At 35.8% G+C, this 19,131-nt stretch overlaps 1 protein-coding gene across 1 annotated transcript in view; it reads left to right on the plus strand.

The window, feature by feature from the left end:
• The window catches only part of HS2ST1 (heparan sulfate 2-O-sulfotransferase 1), a 73,939-nt gene that overhangs the window by 38,988 nt on the left and 15,820 nt on the right, over nt 1–19,131 (plus strand). Inside the window, exon 2 of the mRNA XM_017805591.1 lies at nt 18,145–18,383. Coding sequence (XP_017661080.1) covers nt 18,145–18,383 — 239 coding nt within the window. The remainder of the gene's footprint in view (nt 1–18,144; nt 18,384–19,131) is intronic.

The following is a 19,131-nucleotide window of genomic DNA, read 5'->3' on the forward strand; positions in this document are numbered from 1 at the left end:
GGAAGAGCATTGCAAGCTGATGTGTAATAGCTGCTTCCAAAATAGATATTGACAATGGGCTCTTCTTGTGAGAGACAGAAGAGCAATTGAGTATTTTCACTTTGAAATCAGAATTCTAGTGTCTTTAACTCATTCTTTCAAATACACATGAGCACTACTTAATTTTTTTTACCGGCCAAATTTTTTCCACTCAGGAAGTTCTGATTTTGTACCATTAGATATTTCAGTGGGTCTCTGCACTTCAAGGATGGAGAAATGGATCCCTTAGCATGAGTTTCATTTGCATAAGTATGCTATATCTGTGTTGCATGATTATAGAGCACCAATATGAGTAGCAGAATATTACATGTCTGGAACTTGAAACATTTTTTTAATTTGACATTTTTGTATTTTTTGTCAATCAAGGGTTGGTTTCATTTTACATAATAGTTGAACAGGGAAATGACGGTTGAAGTAGAAGCAGTTTCAAGCATCTAGTCTGTATATTAGTCATCAGCATACTTGCTGTATCAATTCTGTGTAACAATTTTTGTTTTTTTTTTTTTATTTAGCAAAATGTAGGCATAAAAATGCATATGGCTAACTTGGATTGGGAGATAAAGCTCTAAAAATATAGCATGGAGCAGAAAACAAACACAACTGAAAAAAACCAAATAGTTTCATTTGTCACAGTGTAGTAATTATCCAGGTCTTGATGTATATAAGAGAGTTTAAGAATAAACATTTCCAAGTGATTTTTGTTTGTCTATTGTTCATAGCTTCTTCAGAATGAAGGTGAAATCTTTTCAGGAAGCATCCATATATTGCCAAAGATAAATATCTAATGAAACATTATTAAATTAAAATTGAGGTAGCAAATGTTGGTTAAGGTTGATAGAATTTGTGAAATGCAAAGTAGAACAAAACTCTTCTTTTAACTGAAAAAAAAGCCCATAATTTCTGTTTATTTTCTGTAGGTATGTTTGACCTGGGGGAGCTGTCTTGCAACTGCCATTATCCGGAGACTGCTCCTGCATCAATAGATTGTCTGGATTTTCTTAGTTCAGAATAATAGTGTTTCTATCCATATGTGTTTAGTTTCTTTATTCCTGTTGCTTTATTTTTATTTGTAAATGGAAACTAGGCAACAGCAACTCGTATGTTGTCTTAATATTTAGGTGAGTTTAAGACAGAGGAGCTTCACAGGATTTAGGGAATACTGGGGAGAATTGACACTGGAAGCTGAACAACTGAAGTCTTGGTCCTTAAAGTGACACCAGTGAGAGTTTGTGTGTTTGAGAAGACACTGATAGCTGTGAACAGAACACAGATAGGGCCATTGTAGCAGAAAATTCACAACTGTGGACTTTATTACATAATTGTAATACTTGGCATAATTGTATACTGATCAGCAGTTTTTGATGTTGGTGGCAGGGAGTTATTTTTTTGTTTGGGATTTGGTTTAGGTTATATTATAATAGAGTACTAGATCTTTTTTCCCCTCAAAGAAGTAAATGCCCCTCAAAGTAAACTAAATTCCCAGTGGCAGAGCTTTGAAAAGAAAGACATTGGATGATATATTCCTCCCCTTTAGTTTACAGGTCTGCAATCAAAAAACTTATTTACTGTTATTTGTATCCCCCAGCACAAATACCAAGTGTATTGAAGATCCTCTGGTTCCTCACTTGGATATATTACTGCGTGCTAGTATACTTTCTCTGAATAGATCAGTGGCTCTGTATGCTTTGTTCCTTTTTCAGTCTCTAATAAATGGGCAAAGAAATATCTTGATTATTTTTATAGAAATAGGTATGTTCTGTAGAGCAGAAGTTTGTGGTTGGAGGGAGTTTAAGGGAAGCTTAAGTGATGTCCCCGGTGTTTGCAGCCTGTTCACAAGCCTTTTGTATGTCACGTTATATTACCCCTGAGTTGGAAGATACTAAAACAAAATCCATTAAGACAAGACCTAATGTTATCTCAACTGCCTTACATATAAAAAGATAGATGAAGACTGTTGTTCTTCTGCATAGAGAAAGTCAAATGTCCATTCCCCCTCAAATTCCCGAGGCTTTATAAATAAGCATTTGCATTTGTTCTTTGATAAAGCAACCACAGAAAAAATAGCTGAGGGAGTTGATTGCATAAGCCTTAATGGTTGGAAGATGAGTTCCTCAGGCCTCTCACTGCTTTCTGGCCTCAGAGTGTTCTCATTCAAGTCTATTAACAGCTACCCAAAAAAACTTGAAAAGCTTCTGAAACTGCTGGTTTTTTGGGGTTTTTTTTGTGGAACTAGCACTACTTTACCTCCCATGCACCTGGTTAACCTTCAAGAGTGCCTGGTGTTCTTTCATTGTGCTGTACAGGGGTATATTTTTCTAGTCCCTAAGATGGTTTCCCAGTTCTTTTTAATGGTTTTTTGGCTGTTTTTATTTTAACTTCACTTGCTAGAATTATGGTTGTGTTTTAATAGTGCTTTTCAGTAAAGCCTGAGACTCCTTCTCTCCAGTTTGGGTTAACAGGCAAGTTCTTATTCAGCTGGATAATGTAAAATAAAGGTAGAACATTGTTAGTTCTTAATGACTAGCCTTATTAACTGTGTCCAGACATATATTGCAGAATTCCGATGCCCTTCCCAAGGGTAAGTTCAGGATAGCTGTGAGCTGCCAGGTTTACTTTATGTAGACTATTCCCAGCTCTCACCAAAATAACATAGACTTTTTGACCTTTTTTTGCAACTGTATGTGTCTGTATGTATGAATAAGGAATTCTGGATTCAATGTTGGCTCTTTAGTAGAGCGTGGAATAATACAACATACTCTAATTGATAGCCAACTTGTACATTACTTCTTCTTTCCAATTCCTTTCCTTCCTCCCTGTGTTTAATGTACTTTGACCTCCTGAATTCACCACATAAATTGGGGAATTAAGAATGTCCTGATTGTACTTGAAGCCCTAACTCTTGTAGCTTGGAGTAATTAACAGTAAGGCCCTTCATTATTATGACTCAGATGACATCTGTACCTTACCTCCCTTACCCCCCATTCCTTTTGGATGGTGTGTTCAGCAGCTGTAATCTGACACTGGATTTTTCCTAGAACTTTCTATAATGATCTCTGTATTGTGCTTTAATAGCATTAATACTTACTTTTTAAGTCCTAGCAATGAAGAAAAAGGTTCTGATTAAGTATAATCCAAGACAATACTGTGTGTTTCAAACTAGTTGTATTGGTTGCAACAGCTGATACTACTTTGCCCTTAAACTAAGGGAGCAGTTTATTTTCATACTATTCTGATGTTATGCACCTTGATCTTTGCAACTTGAGTAACTTTCATATCTGAATGGAATAAGCAATGTGTTTGCTATTCTAGCCAAGACAGTTCATTACAGCTTATAATGGGAAAGCTTAATACATTTTTGGCCCGTGATACTATAATCAGTTCTTCTTACAAATCTGTGAAGCTTGGTAGAGCTTCAATGGCTTCCACTGATATTCAGCCAAAAATAAGAATTCAAACCTGGGAAGTCTTGATTTTTTAACTGTAACTGAAAGACGTGTGTATTCTTTGCTGGGTAGTTTATTGATTTTGATCCAACATTGTGTGCTTAAAGGTGAAAACATAGTCTTATTTATGCCTATCTTATATGTAAGGGACTTGAAAAAATTATGAATTAAAAATAGATTGCTGTGTCATAGGCATTACATGGATGCCTATTTTTTTCAGTGATTTGATGTTGGCTAATGGAAAATGTTAAGCATATTTCCTCCTTTTCTTTTTATATAAGTTTCTGACAGGAAATCTGTAGCTAAATATCATTTTATGATTTCCATCTGTTCATGTATAATAGTGTCTTATAATGCAGTCCAGATTGCTGCCCAATAGAAATGTCCTATAGCAGGAGATAGGCTTTCAAGTGATTGTTGTACATACTAATTATTTTTTAAATGAGTACTTCATTTAATTTTGAAGACTTTTAAATGAGTACTTCATTTAATTTTGAAGACTCATTTTCAAGACAGTTTCCTCGATGCAAAAATTCCCATTAATTAACTAAGATAGTGCCTCATTTTTCTACTGCCAGTGTTTCTTAAAAGGAAGTTTTGAATAGTTTTACTACCATGGTAAAATAAGAAAATAAAATTCACCCTTAGATTCAGGAAAACAGAAAACTGTTGCTGAAATGTTTCTTAGTAGCAAACTTCTGTGATCTCTCCGATGTGGTTCCCAGCTAACGAGGACTAAATTAAAGAGCATTTGTGGTAACAGATATAATTTTAATTTTAACAACTCAGGCGATTTCCTCAGGTATTTAGAGTAATTGGTAAAACTGTTAAAACACTAGTTTTTTGAAAGATGTATGTCAGCATATGTTTTACAATGAAGGTTTCCATCTTTCCCAGCTGGGAAGAAAGACTTGGTAATGGGAACCAGGTGTATCTGTATGGTGGGAAAACAAGAAGCCAAATAAAAAAAACTTACCTCTGTTATTCGTGTTCTTCATCACGTGTCAGTCTTGATTTTTGCACAACTGACTGTAAATCACTGCAGGGGAGTTGGACTAGGTGACCCTTAAGGCCCCTTCCAAACCAAACTATTTTATGATTCTATGATAAATGGTAAATTAATATTGCTTTTCTTCATAAGCTTTGCAATCAAGTTGCCTTTAAATATCTGTACTGCCCGAGTTTCCTACTTTCTCATATAATGATAATCTGAATAATAAAATTAACATGGCAATCATCTTAATATTTATCAGTTTAGAACTAATTTAAGGACAACTATATTGTGTGTCAAATGAGCCAGGATGCTGCTTGTGACTTCCAAATTGGGCTGAAAGTGCCTCTGAGAGGGAGAACTGTGCTCCCCTGGTGAGATTTAGCTTTATAATAGCCTAAATAATTATTATCAAGGGCTCTCACTTCCTAAAACGAAATGTATTTCACATCCATATTGAATTTCCTTTCACCAAGACAGTTTGTTACAGATGTTTTAGTGTCATGAGGGTGAACTTCTGTGGGGTTTGCAGCTCAGTTGCTATCAATTCCAAAACACTCTCTATAGATAAGCTAATTTGCCATGGTTTGTTCCCCACGGCTGTGTGCTTTGCACAGGTGACCCTTCGCAGAGGAGGTGGTAGTAGTCCATCTGAAGTTCAGAAGTTGGAACTAGTCATGTATGTAGTCATGAGGGAGCGTGAATATCGTTTTGGAAAATGAAAGCCACTGGATTCAGATGCTTTTTTGATGAATATACTGGATGAGTTAGTATCTGGGCTGAAAGCAGGGATTGTTCTCAAATGCTTATATCCACAACAGATGTGCAGAGACAGCTAGGCTGACTCCCACGGCTCTGCTGGGCCAGACAGCGCCATTAAACTGGTGTCAATTACCCCATTGCCAGTCACATCACAGCGCCCGTGACAGCTTCCCTCTGATGGCAGGAGAGACGTCTGCTGTGCTCTGATGCACAGTCATCTTTTCCTCCTCCGAGAGAAGCAGCCTGAAACTCCTTTGCTTCAAAGATTTGAAAGTCATGATTTGAAAACAAAACCCCACAGTACCTAAACCAGCCCTTTTCCCCTCTCTGAGCAGTTGGAAGGCACGAAAGCAGAATAGGGCTGTGGCAGCTCAGCACTTTTTTGTTCAGCAGGAAATGTTATATTTTGAAATAAACCATACTATATACAATTGTAAATACAGTTTTTAGAAGTTAATATATTACAGAAATTATACCTCAGCTGAAGAACAGGTTAAAATAGTTTATGGGGCATACGAAATTATTGAAGTTCCATATACTTTTTAAACACCACATGTAAAATCAGGTGAAATTCGTACTACCTGATGAGTTTGCAGGCTTCCAACATTGACTACAAAGGAGGGCCTCTCCTGTAGCCTCTGGAAGAACTGGCTATTATTTTAACCAAATTATCATGAGGATAATTTATCCACATTTGGTAAGACAGAGGTTAGGCCACTTGAACAGAATAACCTTTTTTAAATCTAACACAATTTTCCTGAAAAAATAGCAATATGTATCTACTGAAGTACAGCTCTGTATCTTGCTTGAGGGTTCTCTTTATCTTCTCAGTTGGCCATAGGCGAGTAGCGTTCAGAGATGTGAAGTCCTAATCTACAACAATTTCGATACAGAATTTTCTTTTGATGAAAAATGACCCATTTTCTGATTGATAGTGTGATGTTTGAAACATAGTGAGAATTTTTACCCTAGTCAATTTTAATCCTGCAAATTGATGTCAGCCCATGATATCCTCGCCTTCCTGAGAAGATAGCATGTTATGAACTAGGTGTCAAAAGAGGTGTGAAAATATTTTGAGGTGGCTGTTCAGAAACTAAGAGAAGTTACTTTTATCTGGGAATATAAAAGTAATAAGACTTCAGATGTTATTTTAATATGAGCGAGGGAGATATGTGTTTACAACTTACCAAAGTTGGAGCCAAAGTGTTTCTGTCTTTTGAAGGATAAACCGTGACTTCAAAAAGAAAAAAAAATTGATGGAGTGGGTCTAGAGCAGTGACTGAAGAGATGAAGAGTGAGAGTATGCACATTCTCAGTGTTTACTTGTCATGGAGCTTCCTTTGCACCACGTGATACTATAAAGGACTATTGCCTCTTGGCTTTCCTCCCTTCTTTGTTCCCAAACTTTATCTGAATTGTTCCTGCCAAAATATGCTGTCTTCCAAGTCTACACATGTTGGTACATGGGTAGTTCCCTCTCTAATCACTGCAAATAAATTTGCTGAGTATCATGAGTCAAAGTTTATTTTTTACTTTATTTTATTCCTTATGAAACAATGTTGCCAGAGAGTCTGTTTCATGACAAAGAAGTCCTTTGCATGGTTTCCTCTGCTCACTCACTCTGAAGAGGAACTTCAGTGTGTGACATGTTTCTGGAAGGTAATGTGTCATCTCCCTGGAAACTGAATTCACCAGTGGTATCTTTTGCTTTGAAGTATCCAGGATAAATAAGCTATTTCTTATAGAACGAGGATAAATAAGCTATTTCTTATGAAAAACTGTATCAGTCATTATGTCCTCCCACAGAAGTTTATAATAGAGTTGTTGTTGTAGCCCCTCCCCCCATTAATGGCTTGGATTAAAATATCTTTCAGACTTAACATTCTAAAGTAGTAACTTCCATTTCATATAGCAAAAAGAAAGACTTATGTGTTTTTTCATGCATACTTTATTTGAATTACCAACAGATATTAAAAAATAGATAACCTTACATGGTTACAGCTTGTTAATATAAAAATGAACTTTTGAACCTTACTATTCATATACACAAAAATAGTAATTGAGACTAATGGAATTTGAGGATGGAGACTTAATGCAACAGCAAGGGAAATTTAAATTGTATATATGGAAACCATCTGTGGTCACTGGAGATTTAAACCAAAGGCAGCTCAAGAGAATTTGGGTTCATGTATGGAGATGTGAAGAACAGAGAGTAAAAATTTGTTTTAGATTAATTCAGTAGTTTTAATACTGTCATAGATAGGAAGTGTTACAGCTGTACAGCTTCCCTGGAGAAAGCTGAGTTCAGACCAATACCTGCACCTCTGGTGAGGGCACAGAGTTCTCAGTATCACATACCTTCTTTCTTTGGAAACGCGGGCTATGTATCTTCAAAACATAGTTTTAGCATGGCTACTCACGTCTGTGCTGACCATGTAATATACTGTTTAAAATCAAGTTAAAATATCATCACTGGCTTAGTATTGACAGTTGAAAACACTTCTCTGAATGGCAGCAAAAGGATTATTCCTTTACAGAGCTCTACTGGTTTCAGCCTTATTAGAAATGGGTTAATGCTAGATTTTAGGCTATTGACTATTGTTGGAAGCAGATTACTTGGCTTGTATAAAATAAAATCTGACAATTTAAAGTCTTAATGTCTGCAAAAGATAATCTGACCAAATATGTGGGTGTTCCTAATGTTTGATTTGGGGTGGTTTGCTTTTGTTTTTGTTTTTGTTTTTTTTCAAAACCAGTCAACTCTTTATATACTGTGCAGTTCTACACCAACTGCTAATAAAACAGTATGTAAAACAAAATTAACTTTCTTATAATTTTTAATGAATTTGAAATACTAAAAGAGAATCTTGATTCCTTTCTTTCTCTGGGCTTACTGGGGGAATCTGTAGGAATTCTTTTTGACTTTTATTTCAGTGGCATTGCATTACCCAGCATACCATTCTACAATTTTGACTTTTAGAAAGTTCAGTGATGATACACCTTCTGATAATGAATAATTATGGTGTCTTTTAGTCAGGAAGCATTGTTAGAGATTGATGAATACAGATCTGTTGTATCCCTTACTACTGTGGGAACAAAGTTCTGAGCAAGGGGCTGGAATTGTTTTTACCTTTTTACAACAGCTACCTAAGATGCAGCGGGGGAAATGTTTACCTGTTTATTCTCATCAAATTTTCATCAAATAGTCCTTATTGAAAAAAGTGCTGGTTTGTGGAAAGACCAGAATACTTCTCGTGCATGTAAGAAAGGAATTCTTTTTAATTAAAAAGATTAATCCAGTGTAAATCAGGATTAACACCAAGATGCTTTCAATGAGCAGCTGGCTCTCCTACCAGCTTTTTGTGCCAAACCACCTCACTGCACACCTCACCAGCCCTGGACTGTTTGTTTTACCAACCACAAGGAGCTCTATATCACACTGACATGAAACTAGATCAAGCTTTTGCTTGTATAATTTTGATTTTGCTAATCAATGTCTGCTGCAGAGATTTATAGTAGTGTTGTGTTGTTGGTATGCAAGTATTTGAAGAGAGTATGATTGCCATTGTCCCTTAGCATGGAGAAGATAGAAGGTTTGTATTAGCTGCTAGTTGTGTCACAATGATGCATGATTTCAAACTCATCTTGAGGATTTCATCTGGGCTTCTCTCATGAAAGCTCAGCTGAACTTCCAGGGTAGACCGTGGGAGGAGGGTATGTGTTGAGAGGACTTGCAGGCTTTCCATTGTAATATTCCCTCTGTGGACTCTTTCAGTCCACTGGACCACTGCTCCTTTGAATCCTCTGAAAATCAGAGGGGAAGAGCTCCCTTTAAAGCAGGTAATTCTTTTATTCAGAAAGGAACCAGGTTGATAATGCCTGTATTTGTTTTCCTAGTTCTGCCTAAGAATAGCTTGGACTCAAGGTGTGAAGAGGTGAAGGGTATACCAAGAAGAGTTTTCCAGAGGTAGTTTACAAACTATTTAATTTAGTATTTGTTGTAGCATTTAGTTAAGAAAGAGGGGCAGGTTGTACTTTCATTTACTTAAAATGGCTTTGATGTTCCTGAAATGTAATTTTTAAATAGTCTGTATGTTTTTAGAGATTATCTTTATTCATGCCTATCTTTTTTGTCTCCATCTCAGATGAGCTCTTTAGGCTGCAAGCCTTAGATTGGAATAAAAGATAAAATAGTATTTTTTTATGTATGTTGATAGTTAAGCTACATGAACTAGCAAATATCTTGATTAACAATTCTCGTATTTGAGGGAAGAATAAAACATACTTTGATTTATACCTAAAGCAACCAGAGTATGCTTCTTAAATGAAGCTAAGAGCAAGATAAATAGTTTTCTTAAAGAAAACAAAAAATATAATCAAGAGCTTATCTAGTCAGTATTTCAAAAATATGATTAAAATTAATTCTGTTATGATTTAACAACAGTGGGATTCATTTAGCATGCAGGCTTGTTTTGATTTTTTTCAAAGGACTTTACACAAATTCCTGTAGCATGAGGGTTAGAAATCATATTTACCACTGTAAATGCTTCATCTGTACATAGCCAATGTTAATTAAGCAAATACCACTCTGTATCTGTTGGTACTACACAGAGTTCTCATAAGGTTATTCTTGGTACTCTAACTTCCTAAGATTCCTAGTAAAGTATTTAGCTCTTCTACCTTAACCACGTTGGTTGCCGTTCTGATCAGAAGGCAGTGCTGTTTTGCTGTCTTCCTTTTTTTGGCTACTAGACCAGATGGCAATAGCTTGTTTTCCAGATTAGATTAGTTTAGCCAAGAAGTGTGAAGACAAGCGGGGGTATAAGTGTAATATGTTGCAAATAACAGTATATTTTAGCAATTAGTTTTATTAAACGTGACGGGGACTTACTGTAATATAGCATTGGGCATACATACAGATCTTTCAATGATTTTAACAGATAGTTTAGTGGTACTTTTTGCTGTTTTGCTAGCCAGTACCCTTTTAAAAAATATAAGTGATTGTATGGCTGGAGAGAGCTTATATAATAGTATAAATAACATATATATAAATAACAAACCAGTTTCCAGAGTGCCTTACTAAATGGAGTCAGACGTTCTATATTGATCTTGTTTTCTTTCACTGTTTGAATTGGATTTTGCTTGGAGGACTGACTTGCACATTTGTGTAGTGGAATGCTTGTGACAACTGTATTTGTGTGTAAAACAGTTCCATTAACTTTTCTTGCAAACACTGAAGACCTGCATTCTGATAGTAAGGCACTATAAATAAGGGCAAACCCTGCTGTTGTATACTTAGCTGAGGTTTATTATTTAGAGAGCAAATCCCTGATTTGCAAGTATTTTTCATTGTTTATCATAGTCACAGTGCTTCTTAACAGTTTACTGGCAGTTTTGGGGTTCTGAAAAGCCACAAACCTTTTCCTTGTGTGATTACATCCTTCTCTTTACAGCTTTCTGTTATTCCAGTTTACTTGTCCTGAAGAAACATGAAATTGCAAGTGATTGGGAGGAAAAAAAGATGAATGGTGACTGTTGTGTTTGCCCTCATGCTAAATCATCAACTTGAAGTCAACACTTGGGTCAAGCAAAACAGTTCAAAGTTGGAGAGTTTATGGAGCTGTTCAACATATGCTTATTTTAAAATGTACTACTACACCACGTTGCTTAAAGTGCTTTTGTAAATTTTTATGTAACTTTATAATTAGTATTAGGTGGAGTATTCAGGAGACGTAGTAGTGAGACTGTAGTTGGAGCTGAAGATTTAAGTATGCACGTTTATTTTCAAGCATTTACAATTTTTTCAAAATTTCATATTTGGTGGAATTAAAACCTTTTTTTTTTCCCCGTTTTATTAGATGTTGTTATACCAAAATTTCTGCTATAAACCATATTATTTCTGGGAGTAACCATGCTTATTGGGGTAGCTAAGCTTTGATCTATATATGCAATTCATCTGATCTGTGACTTTCCACGGGGTTTTGTTTTGTTTAGTTTTGCCCTTCATGGGACAACTTGAGATGTAGACCCTTATCTGTCTTATATATTATGTAACTGAAAGACAGATTGACTTTATAGTATGCACATGGTATGCTGGGAGAAAAATATGTAAGGCTGTATGTTAACTGTAGTCTAAAAAGAAAAAAAAAAAGAAAAAAGATTAAAAAAGCAAATACTTGGTCAGAGCCTAATCATTAAATACTCTCATCATAAATGCAGTTGATCAACTAAAAAATTTGCAGAAATAAGAGAAATGCAGGCTCTAATTTTAAAAACAGGTTGAAGGTCTATGTGGGATAGTGATTTCACTGTTCAGTAAACCCTTTTTGTCTTAGTTTATATTCAGACCCTTAATGATATTACTCACTAATCAGTACATTTCTACTTACATGTTCAAAATAAAACCCTGGCAAAACGCTGCCTTGAAATAAAGTGACAAATATCAAATGCTAGTGGAACTGTAGCAGGTTTTTTAGTATCGCTAATTCTAATTTTCAGACAGCTGCTGCATTAGTTTTCAGTTAATGATCTCAGTGCTTCCTTGGTGGTCTGTATTGTCGGGGGGGGGGGGGGGGGAGCAGGGCGGGCTTGTTTTTCCTTTTAACTAGTTCCAATGAGCATTTGTTGAAGTTTAAAGTTTGGAGTTTGAAAACAGTTCTCTTCTGTCCTGAAAGTGCATTAACCACTATTAAAGAAAATGATTTGGCAATGTTAGTGACTTTTAATTGGTCACAAAACTACTGGGCTTTATTACAGAAGATCTTTTATACCTGTATCTTTTCATGCATTACTGGAAAAAAACCAAGCTGGAATAAAATTTCTAAAATTAGCATTAGAATTTCCTGCAACTAAGGCAACTGAATTCTTAGAAGGGGAAGAAAAACATGGGGTTTTTTTGACCTGACTGGAAAACCTTAAAATTACTTTTCTGATATTATTTCAAGTTTTTTGCTCCATTTTCATCCTTTTATGGGCTTTGTACAGGATCTTCACTTGCTGTGGGTCAGAACTGGTCTCAGAGCAAGTATGTGCTAAGGCTGTCCTGGAATTTGAGGACTTTTTAAAGACAATGTTAAATTAAAGGTTTTAGCAGATATTTCATTTGACAGATATTTAATCATAGCTGATTAAAGACAGCTAGATGTGCAAATGAGACCAGCAGTCTTTTTTGTCAGAAATGCAAATAGCTAAAATCCCTTAAGTGTTAAGACATTTTTATTTAGGTAAGTTGTTCTGAGCTACACAGATAAATATCTAAGAAAAGAAGAAAGCAAAATGTCCAAGTTATTCTTTTAACCAGAATAAATTATGGCTATTGCATATGGCATTAGCAGTGATTTCCAGAAGTGTAGTTCCCTGAATAGTGTCTTTTAACCAAAATTTCTGAAGCTGTGAAGTGATTTGGAGTAGTTTGGGGGAGGGGTTGGGAATGCTATAGGACCATCTACCCTCTGTCTAAGTCTTCTTGCTACCATCAGGTTTCACTGATGCCTGAAAAAAAATAACTGAAATTGCAGGTTCATTTCTTACAAATCCTTTTCTTATATTTGCCAAAAAATATGTGTTGGTCTTTAAGTGAAGTTGCTGAAGAACCAGTGGTAGTTCTGCTGTTAGTAAGACTTCAAACTAGAGCAGTATAGAGTTATATTATTTGTAAAGGTCTTTGAAATCAGAGTTAGAATGTTAAGACTAATACTGATACCTTGCACAAATTTAACTTTTTATTAATTCAGTCTATATTTTTCTTTCCGTTTTAATGGAGTATAGTGACACAAATCCTCCATGGCCATAAATTGTCATAGCACCATTGATTCTTTCTCTTTTCCTCTCCATCCCTGAAGTATTGATATCCACATACAGGAGCACTCTGGTTTGTAAGTCACGTGCTGCTAAACAGCTCCCAGAGGAGGCCACGTTTCAGTGACGGATGAAGGCTGTGTGTATATGGTGGGTGTATATCATTTGAAAATGATTCAGAACATTAACTTTGCTGCATAATTATGGTTCAGTTTTAAGCTGCTGTTCAGTTTTCATTCTTCATCAGAGGAGAATGGAGTCAGTAGTGACTAGGTTTTCAGTCCTGCCTGGGTTCAGTATTTAGGCCAATCGTGTTTAATGCAGCTTTTGGGCAGGGAAACAGCTTGAGAGCTGCTCACTGCCTCAGGCCACCAGCTGCTTGCCTAATTGGCCTGGGAGCACAGTGGAAAGAAAGCTGAGACACCAAGTTAGCTGGCTTCAGTGTTGTTCCCAACTGGAAGAAACCTGCTTATCATGTTAAAGTGGCATCCAGTGTCGTAGATGGACAGCAACTATTTGGTCAGAGATGGTGCTATCAACACAAGCTGTCCAGTTCCTTCACATCAAGTCAGTGTGAGTAAAGTTTGAGTCCACATCTTCTTTTGTTGGGCAATATTTGAAGGCTGCTGAGCTAAAACTTATTTAAAAACTGAGTCTTTCCTCATCCGAGTGGGAGGTTTCACAAGGAATTATGGCAGGCACATAAGACACGTTGAAGAGAGTCTAAATAATATCTGTAGATACATACAGAAGGAAAACAGATGTAGAGGACAAAGAGCATAGTTTGGGGAAGTAGAGCAGTATGCTCTGAAGTATTCTTCTAGTTACTCAATAAACTTGGCTTTGGCAGCCAACGAGCCTCAAAATGTATCTTTCATCAAGAGTGGTAAGTGCTAAATTACAGGGTAAAGAAGAGTTTCTGATTTTGATAGATTTCTTTGTTAAGAAATCCCCGGAGATTTTTATGCTTATGTGAAAAATGTGAGGAATTTGAAATGTTTGGTTTTGTTAATCTTTAAGCTGTTAAAATCCATGTCACACTATTTTCTTTGGGAAGAATATATTTTGCATGCAGTTAACACTTGGATTTGAAGTAAATACTAATAAGCTTGTTTTACCTGAGACATTCATCTGTTTGGATGTGCAAGGAATGTAGACTAATAACATCTTATGATCACAGTCATTTGTTTCTATAATTATTTAAATATTGTTCAGTTGGGTGATTTGTTTCTATAATTATGTAAACATTATTCAGTTAGGTTTTCAAATATTTTTGTAGGTATGTTTGGTCCAATGCATTTTCACAGGTGATTTTACTAGTTGAGATCCTAACAAAATAGGATTAAGTGGTCCAACTTGGCCTGTCCATTTCTTTCCAGGTGTTTTTAGTAACTTTTGAGCTTGTTGAGAAACTGCTTTGACTTGAAAGGGCAGCAATCTCGAAGTGGTGGTATACAGATTGAATGTTGCTATTAGTGCTTCTGTTGAAGGAGAAGACATAACTTGCCCATTATATGTTATTTTCCGGTAGTATCTGACTGGCAAACCACTTTATTGCTAGCCATGACATTTTCTGGTTTATTGCTACAAGAGGATGGCCCAAGAAAACTAGGTCATAGGAAGATGCTAAGTTACAGATGAGATAAAGGAAGATTTAGCAGGTCCTATGGACAAATAGGTGGGAAAACTTGTTCTGCTGTTTACAAAGCAGCTACTTCAGCCAGCTAAAGACTTTCTGCAAGTAATTCATCTGCTGGTAGATAATCAGTGTAGCAACTGTTATTACACTGATCATATGTGGTACTGCCTGTGTGTAAACTGTCCTTGCCGTTGATGAATGTTTGCTTGTAGGACAACTGCAGATGACAGAACAGAGTTTTTTCCAACTGTATAGTAATTATATTGTTTATTACAGTGAACTCAAACCAGCAGTAATAAAAAAGTGTGAGACAATATTTTATGCCTTAAAATTATCCTGTATGAAAATCTGTCTCATACTCAAAATATCACTTGCTTAAATGCTGCTTATCTGTTTAAATGGATGTAGTTATATAGTGTCAAATTTAGTGTGGAGGGTCTTAACCCTGTTTAAGCATTTAGCTTGTAATAAATTTGCAGAGATGTTTTTCTTACAAAATGAAGTTTAAATAGAATGCAGTGAAGGCACTGAGATTGTAGAGCATTTGTCCACAGGATCTCTGATAGGAAAGAAATCACTTATCCTGATTTATTTTTTTAATTGATTTCAGTGAAACCAGTCCAACCTTATGTAGACAGGTTCTGTAATCAAAGTTAAGTTTGCAGGGCTGTCATCTAAGAAGATGTTTGGTAAAAAAAATATACTTAATAAATACTAAGTGTCTTCTTTCTTCCTGTCTTCTACATGTAAAACATCATTAAAGCATACATTTCATTTCTATCATACTTCTAAAGACACATAAGCAATGTTCATTTTTCAACCATTACAGGACTTTCACTTCCAAGATTATTTAAATTTTATAGAAGAGCAAATGAAGTAGTTAAACAAATGCCTATCAAATCCTCAAGTTCTCTAACTCCTAATTAATTAATTATCCCAAAGACTATTCTCAGATGCATGTTACCATGATTGGACCTCTTCCCTCTCCCCAAATAAATAAATAAATAAGCAAATAAATAAGTAAAATCCATATTCATCAAATCACTTGTCATTTTAAGAGTTAAACTGACTTCTCAGAAAGTATCAAAAAAGCTTCCTGACTTCACAGGAAAAACTGCAAACTATTTGTGACTGGGAAAAAAAATTTGTACAGAACTTGCAATTTTCTTTATTTTGTTATTAATAGACTAGAATGAAATAGGCCTTCAGGGTGGCTGACCAGGTTAGACACTTCCAGGTATTTCATCCTTTTCTCAAGTAACTTTAGCTTCCCTTGCACTTCAGCAGTTTATGCCATTCACTTCATCTCAGCTTTTGTTCTTTAACTATTGCAGTTATTTCAGAAAGGTAATTTCAGTGCTTCATCATAAAGATTAGTTTTGATTTTAGTTTGAAATTTAAAGGCTCCTTATTCTTTTATCATAGGACTGTCTGTGTACTTCATGCTTGTGAAAGTTGTGTTGCTTGCATGAGTTCTTGCTTTCCCCCCTCGCCATGGGAAGTTGAAGGAGGTAGGATGCAATAGCCTTTCTGCTAATTGCATCCAATCATACAGCTTTTATATCTTATGCATGGTCTTTAAAGTGCACTTATCACACTAATTCTTGAATCATCATGGTTTAAAATACCTCATTAGAGGAAGACTTCTCATCAATCCTCTTGCAAATCATGTCTGTTTCTTGTGAATGTTTCCTTCTTCCATGTAGAAGGGGAAGCTTCCCTCTGTGCCAGCCAACCTCATCAACCCTGGGGTTCTGTGCAGCTATGATTCAAATCTAGCTTAGATCTACTACTCTGGTGTGAAAAATACCAATTAAATTTGTTTCATTTCAGCCTCTCTAGATGGTATTCAATATCTATGTAGCCTTGGGCAGCCACATTGTTAAGTCCCCTACCAAATGCTTCCTCTAATCTGTTACTGGTAGAAAGTTGCCAGCCCCATTTTGTTGTAGCCATCTTCAGATATGTGAAACCTGAGTCTGTTGCCTCATTTCTTTCCAAAATAGGACATTTGCCAGCAGTGATGGGAGAGGTAGTAAATGAGAAGGAAGGAGCAAAAACTGTGACTGATGTAGTGGGGAACAACAGATGTCATGTGGAAAATTGAGATATACTCAATAAGCGTTTTCTACAAACATTTTTATACTGATGTAACTTAGTTATGGAGTGTGAGATATGAGCATATGAGAGACTGAGTGAGTTTAAGCTTTGAAACATTTCAGACAGATGGAAGTTTCTGGTTGAAGACAATTTATGTGGAATTACAGGCTAGTGGTGTTCACAGCTTAATGATTCTGCTCTAAAAGTGATTTTATGTTATAATTAAAGAGATGTGGTGAAAAAGAATAGAAGGAACTGGGTTATGGAAGCAAGGGAAATAAAGGCCAAGAGCTGCTGCTGTTAAAAGTGTGTCATCCAGAAAGAGCTATACCCTGCGTTAGAACAAAATACAGGTTACTCTTGTGTTATCGACTTCAGCTTGTGCTGTTGACAAATGCACATTTCTTTGAATACATTATTAAAGGCAATATCACCATAAATGAATGAGAAAAGATGCTTTGACATCTGTATTGCAAATCATATTGTAGTATATACTTAGCTAGAACAGAACAAAGCTCTGTCTGAATCAGCACAAGATATTTGATATTCAGCAGCATAAAAAAAATGTTGTAATACTGTGAATTTTATTTTCCAAGTAAGCTTTTAGCACTTGAAGCAGTGTTCAATTACTCAGAGTATTGCCCTTTGTATAAAAGGAAAGATGGTTTATTTGCAAAGTACTCACCTTGCCAAAATGTCTTGTTCATAGCTTGCTTTTCCATGTTTCTTTCTTTTTGATGCATTTAAGTATTTCAGTACTCAGAGATCACTCTTCACCTTAATGTTAGCTGTTTTATAAGCACCTCTTGCTTTTATTTTAGTCAAACCCATTTATTGTAATGCTTTACATTTTGTAAAGAGTATCAATTGAAATAACAAAACAAAAGTTTCATTTGAAAGACGGTGCAGTTAAGGACTAAATCTCTGGTGTTAGTATTTCTGCTGTTTCCAGAAAATTCATATTCTTCAAATTGCTTGAGTTATTCCTTCTATTATAATTTTTAAATAGGTTTATTACAGAAATGATTTGGGATATTTTGGGGATGTTGCCATTTTGATAGTGCATTATAGATGTTTTTCTTTAGAGATGATGGCTTTCTGTAACGTCAGTGTGAGTCATAGAATATGGTATGTGTTCCCTAAGCAGATTGCTTTCTAGTCTTTGTGTTCTGTGTTGGACTAACTCCCCTTTTGTCTTTCATAGATTTTTATAGATTAAGTTTTGCTTCAGATGTGTCAGAAATACATGACAGCAAGTGTTGCCTTCATTGCTGAGGAGTTACTGCTTTTCACCAGATTATTTTTGTTCTAAGGTTTGAACTTCAGAATTGGTGATATTTACATTGAAATTTTGTATTTTTCATCCTTAACAGAAAGAGCTATTGCAAGGCATGAAGTCAGAGAAATAGAACAACGTCATACGATAGATGGTCCCCGACAGGATGTGACACTGGATGAAGAAGATGATGTGGTGATTATTTACAACAGAGTACCCAAGACTGCCAGCACATCCTTCACAAATATTGCCTATGATCTTTGTGCAAAGAACAAATATCATGTTCTACATATTAATACAACCAAAAATAATCCTGTTATGTCTCTGCAAGATCAGGTAAGCTGCTATATTTGAGATGTCTTTTTGAAACAATGGGAAAGCACAAAAAAAAACTTTGCTATTGCAGACTTAGATGATGTGTTGTAATTGGCTTTTATGTCATGTTTTCCCATATAAATGAATTCTGATGTGTTCGTTCGTTTTCTTTGTAAAGAATTAATATTATTTCATAATAGTAGGTTTAGGTTTTCTCAGGGCTACTGGAGGTGGTAAGTATCTGTTTACTGGATAAAAACAAAGCTAAAAAGGGACACAGCTGGGGCAGAAATGACCTTTGTTGTTATAACTGTTTTGGCTGTGTAATAGTACTTGCCTGTCATCTCCATCTGCAGTGAATACAGTCTTAGGTGATTTCCTCTCTGAGTAGTGCAGGCATTGTGCCATGCTGTCAGGGCTATACTTCTGTCTTTAGTACTGGATCTGGTCAGGTCTCCCAGGTGTTAAAAAACAGGTAGAAAAAAGTGGTTGTAAGTAGCTTGCACTCTAAGGGATGGGTCACTTTGCATCCACTTAAAGCTTTCACTAAAATCACTATAGTCCCAGGCTAGAAAGGATCATGACTACTACTGCATCAGATGATGAATATTAAAAAAAGATGAAGGATCAAAGCCCTGTTTTTCTTGGGGTGGGGTGAGAAAATAGGTTTTTTGATTTTTTTTTTTTTAATATTTTTTTTGTTGTCATGAGTGTGCTTGCAGGGAACCCAGGTCAGAGATCTGAAACGTCGCTATGTCATCATCCCTGT

Source organism: Lepidothrix coronata, unplaced genomic scaffold, assembly GCF_001604755.1.
Source record: "Lepidothrix coronata isolate B3197 unplaced genomic scaffold, Lepidothrix_coronata-1.0 Scaffold12, whole genome shotgun sequence".
NCBI lineage: Eukaryota > Metazoa > Chordata > Aves > Passeriformes > Pipridae > Lepidothrix > Lepidothrix coronata.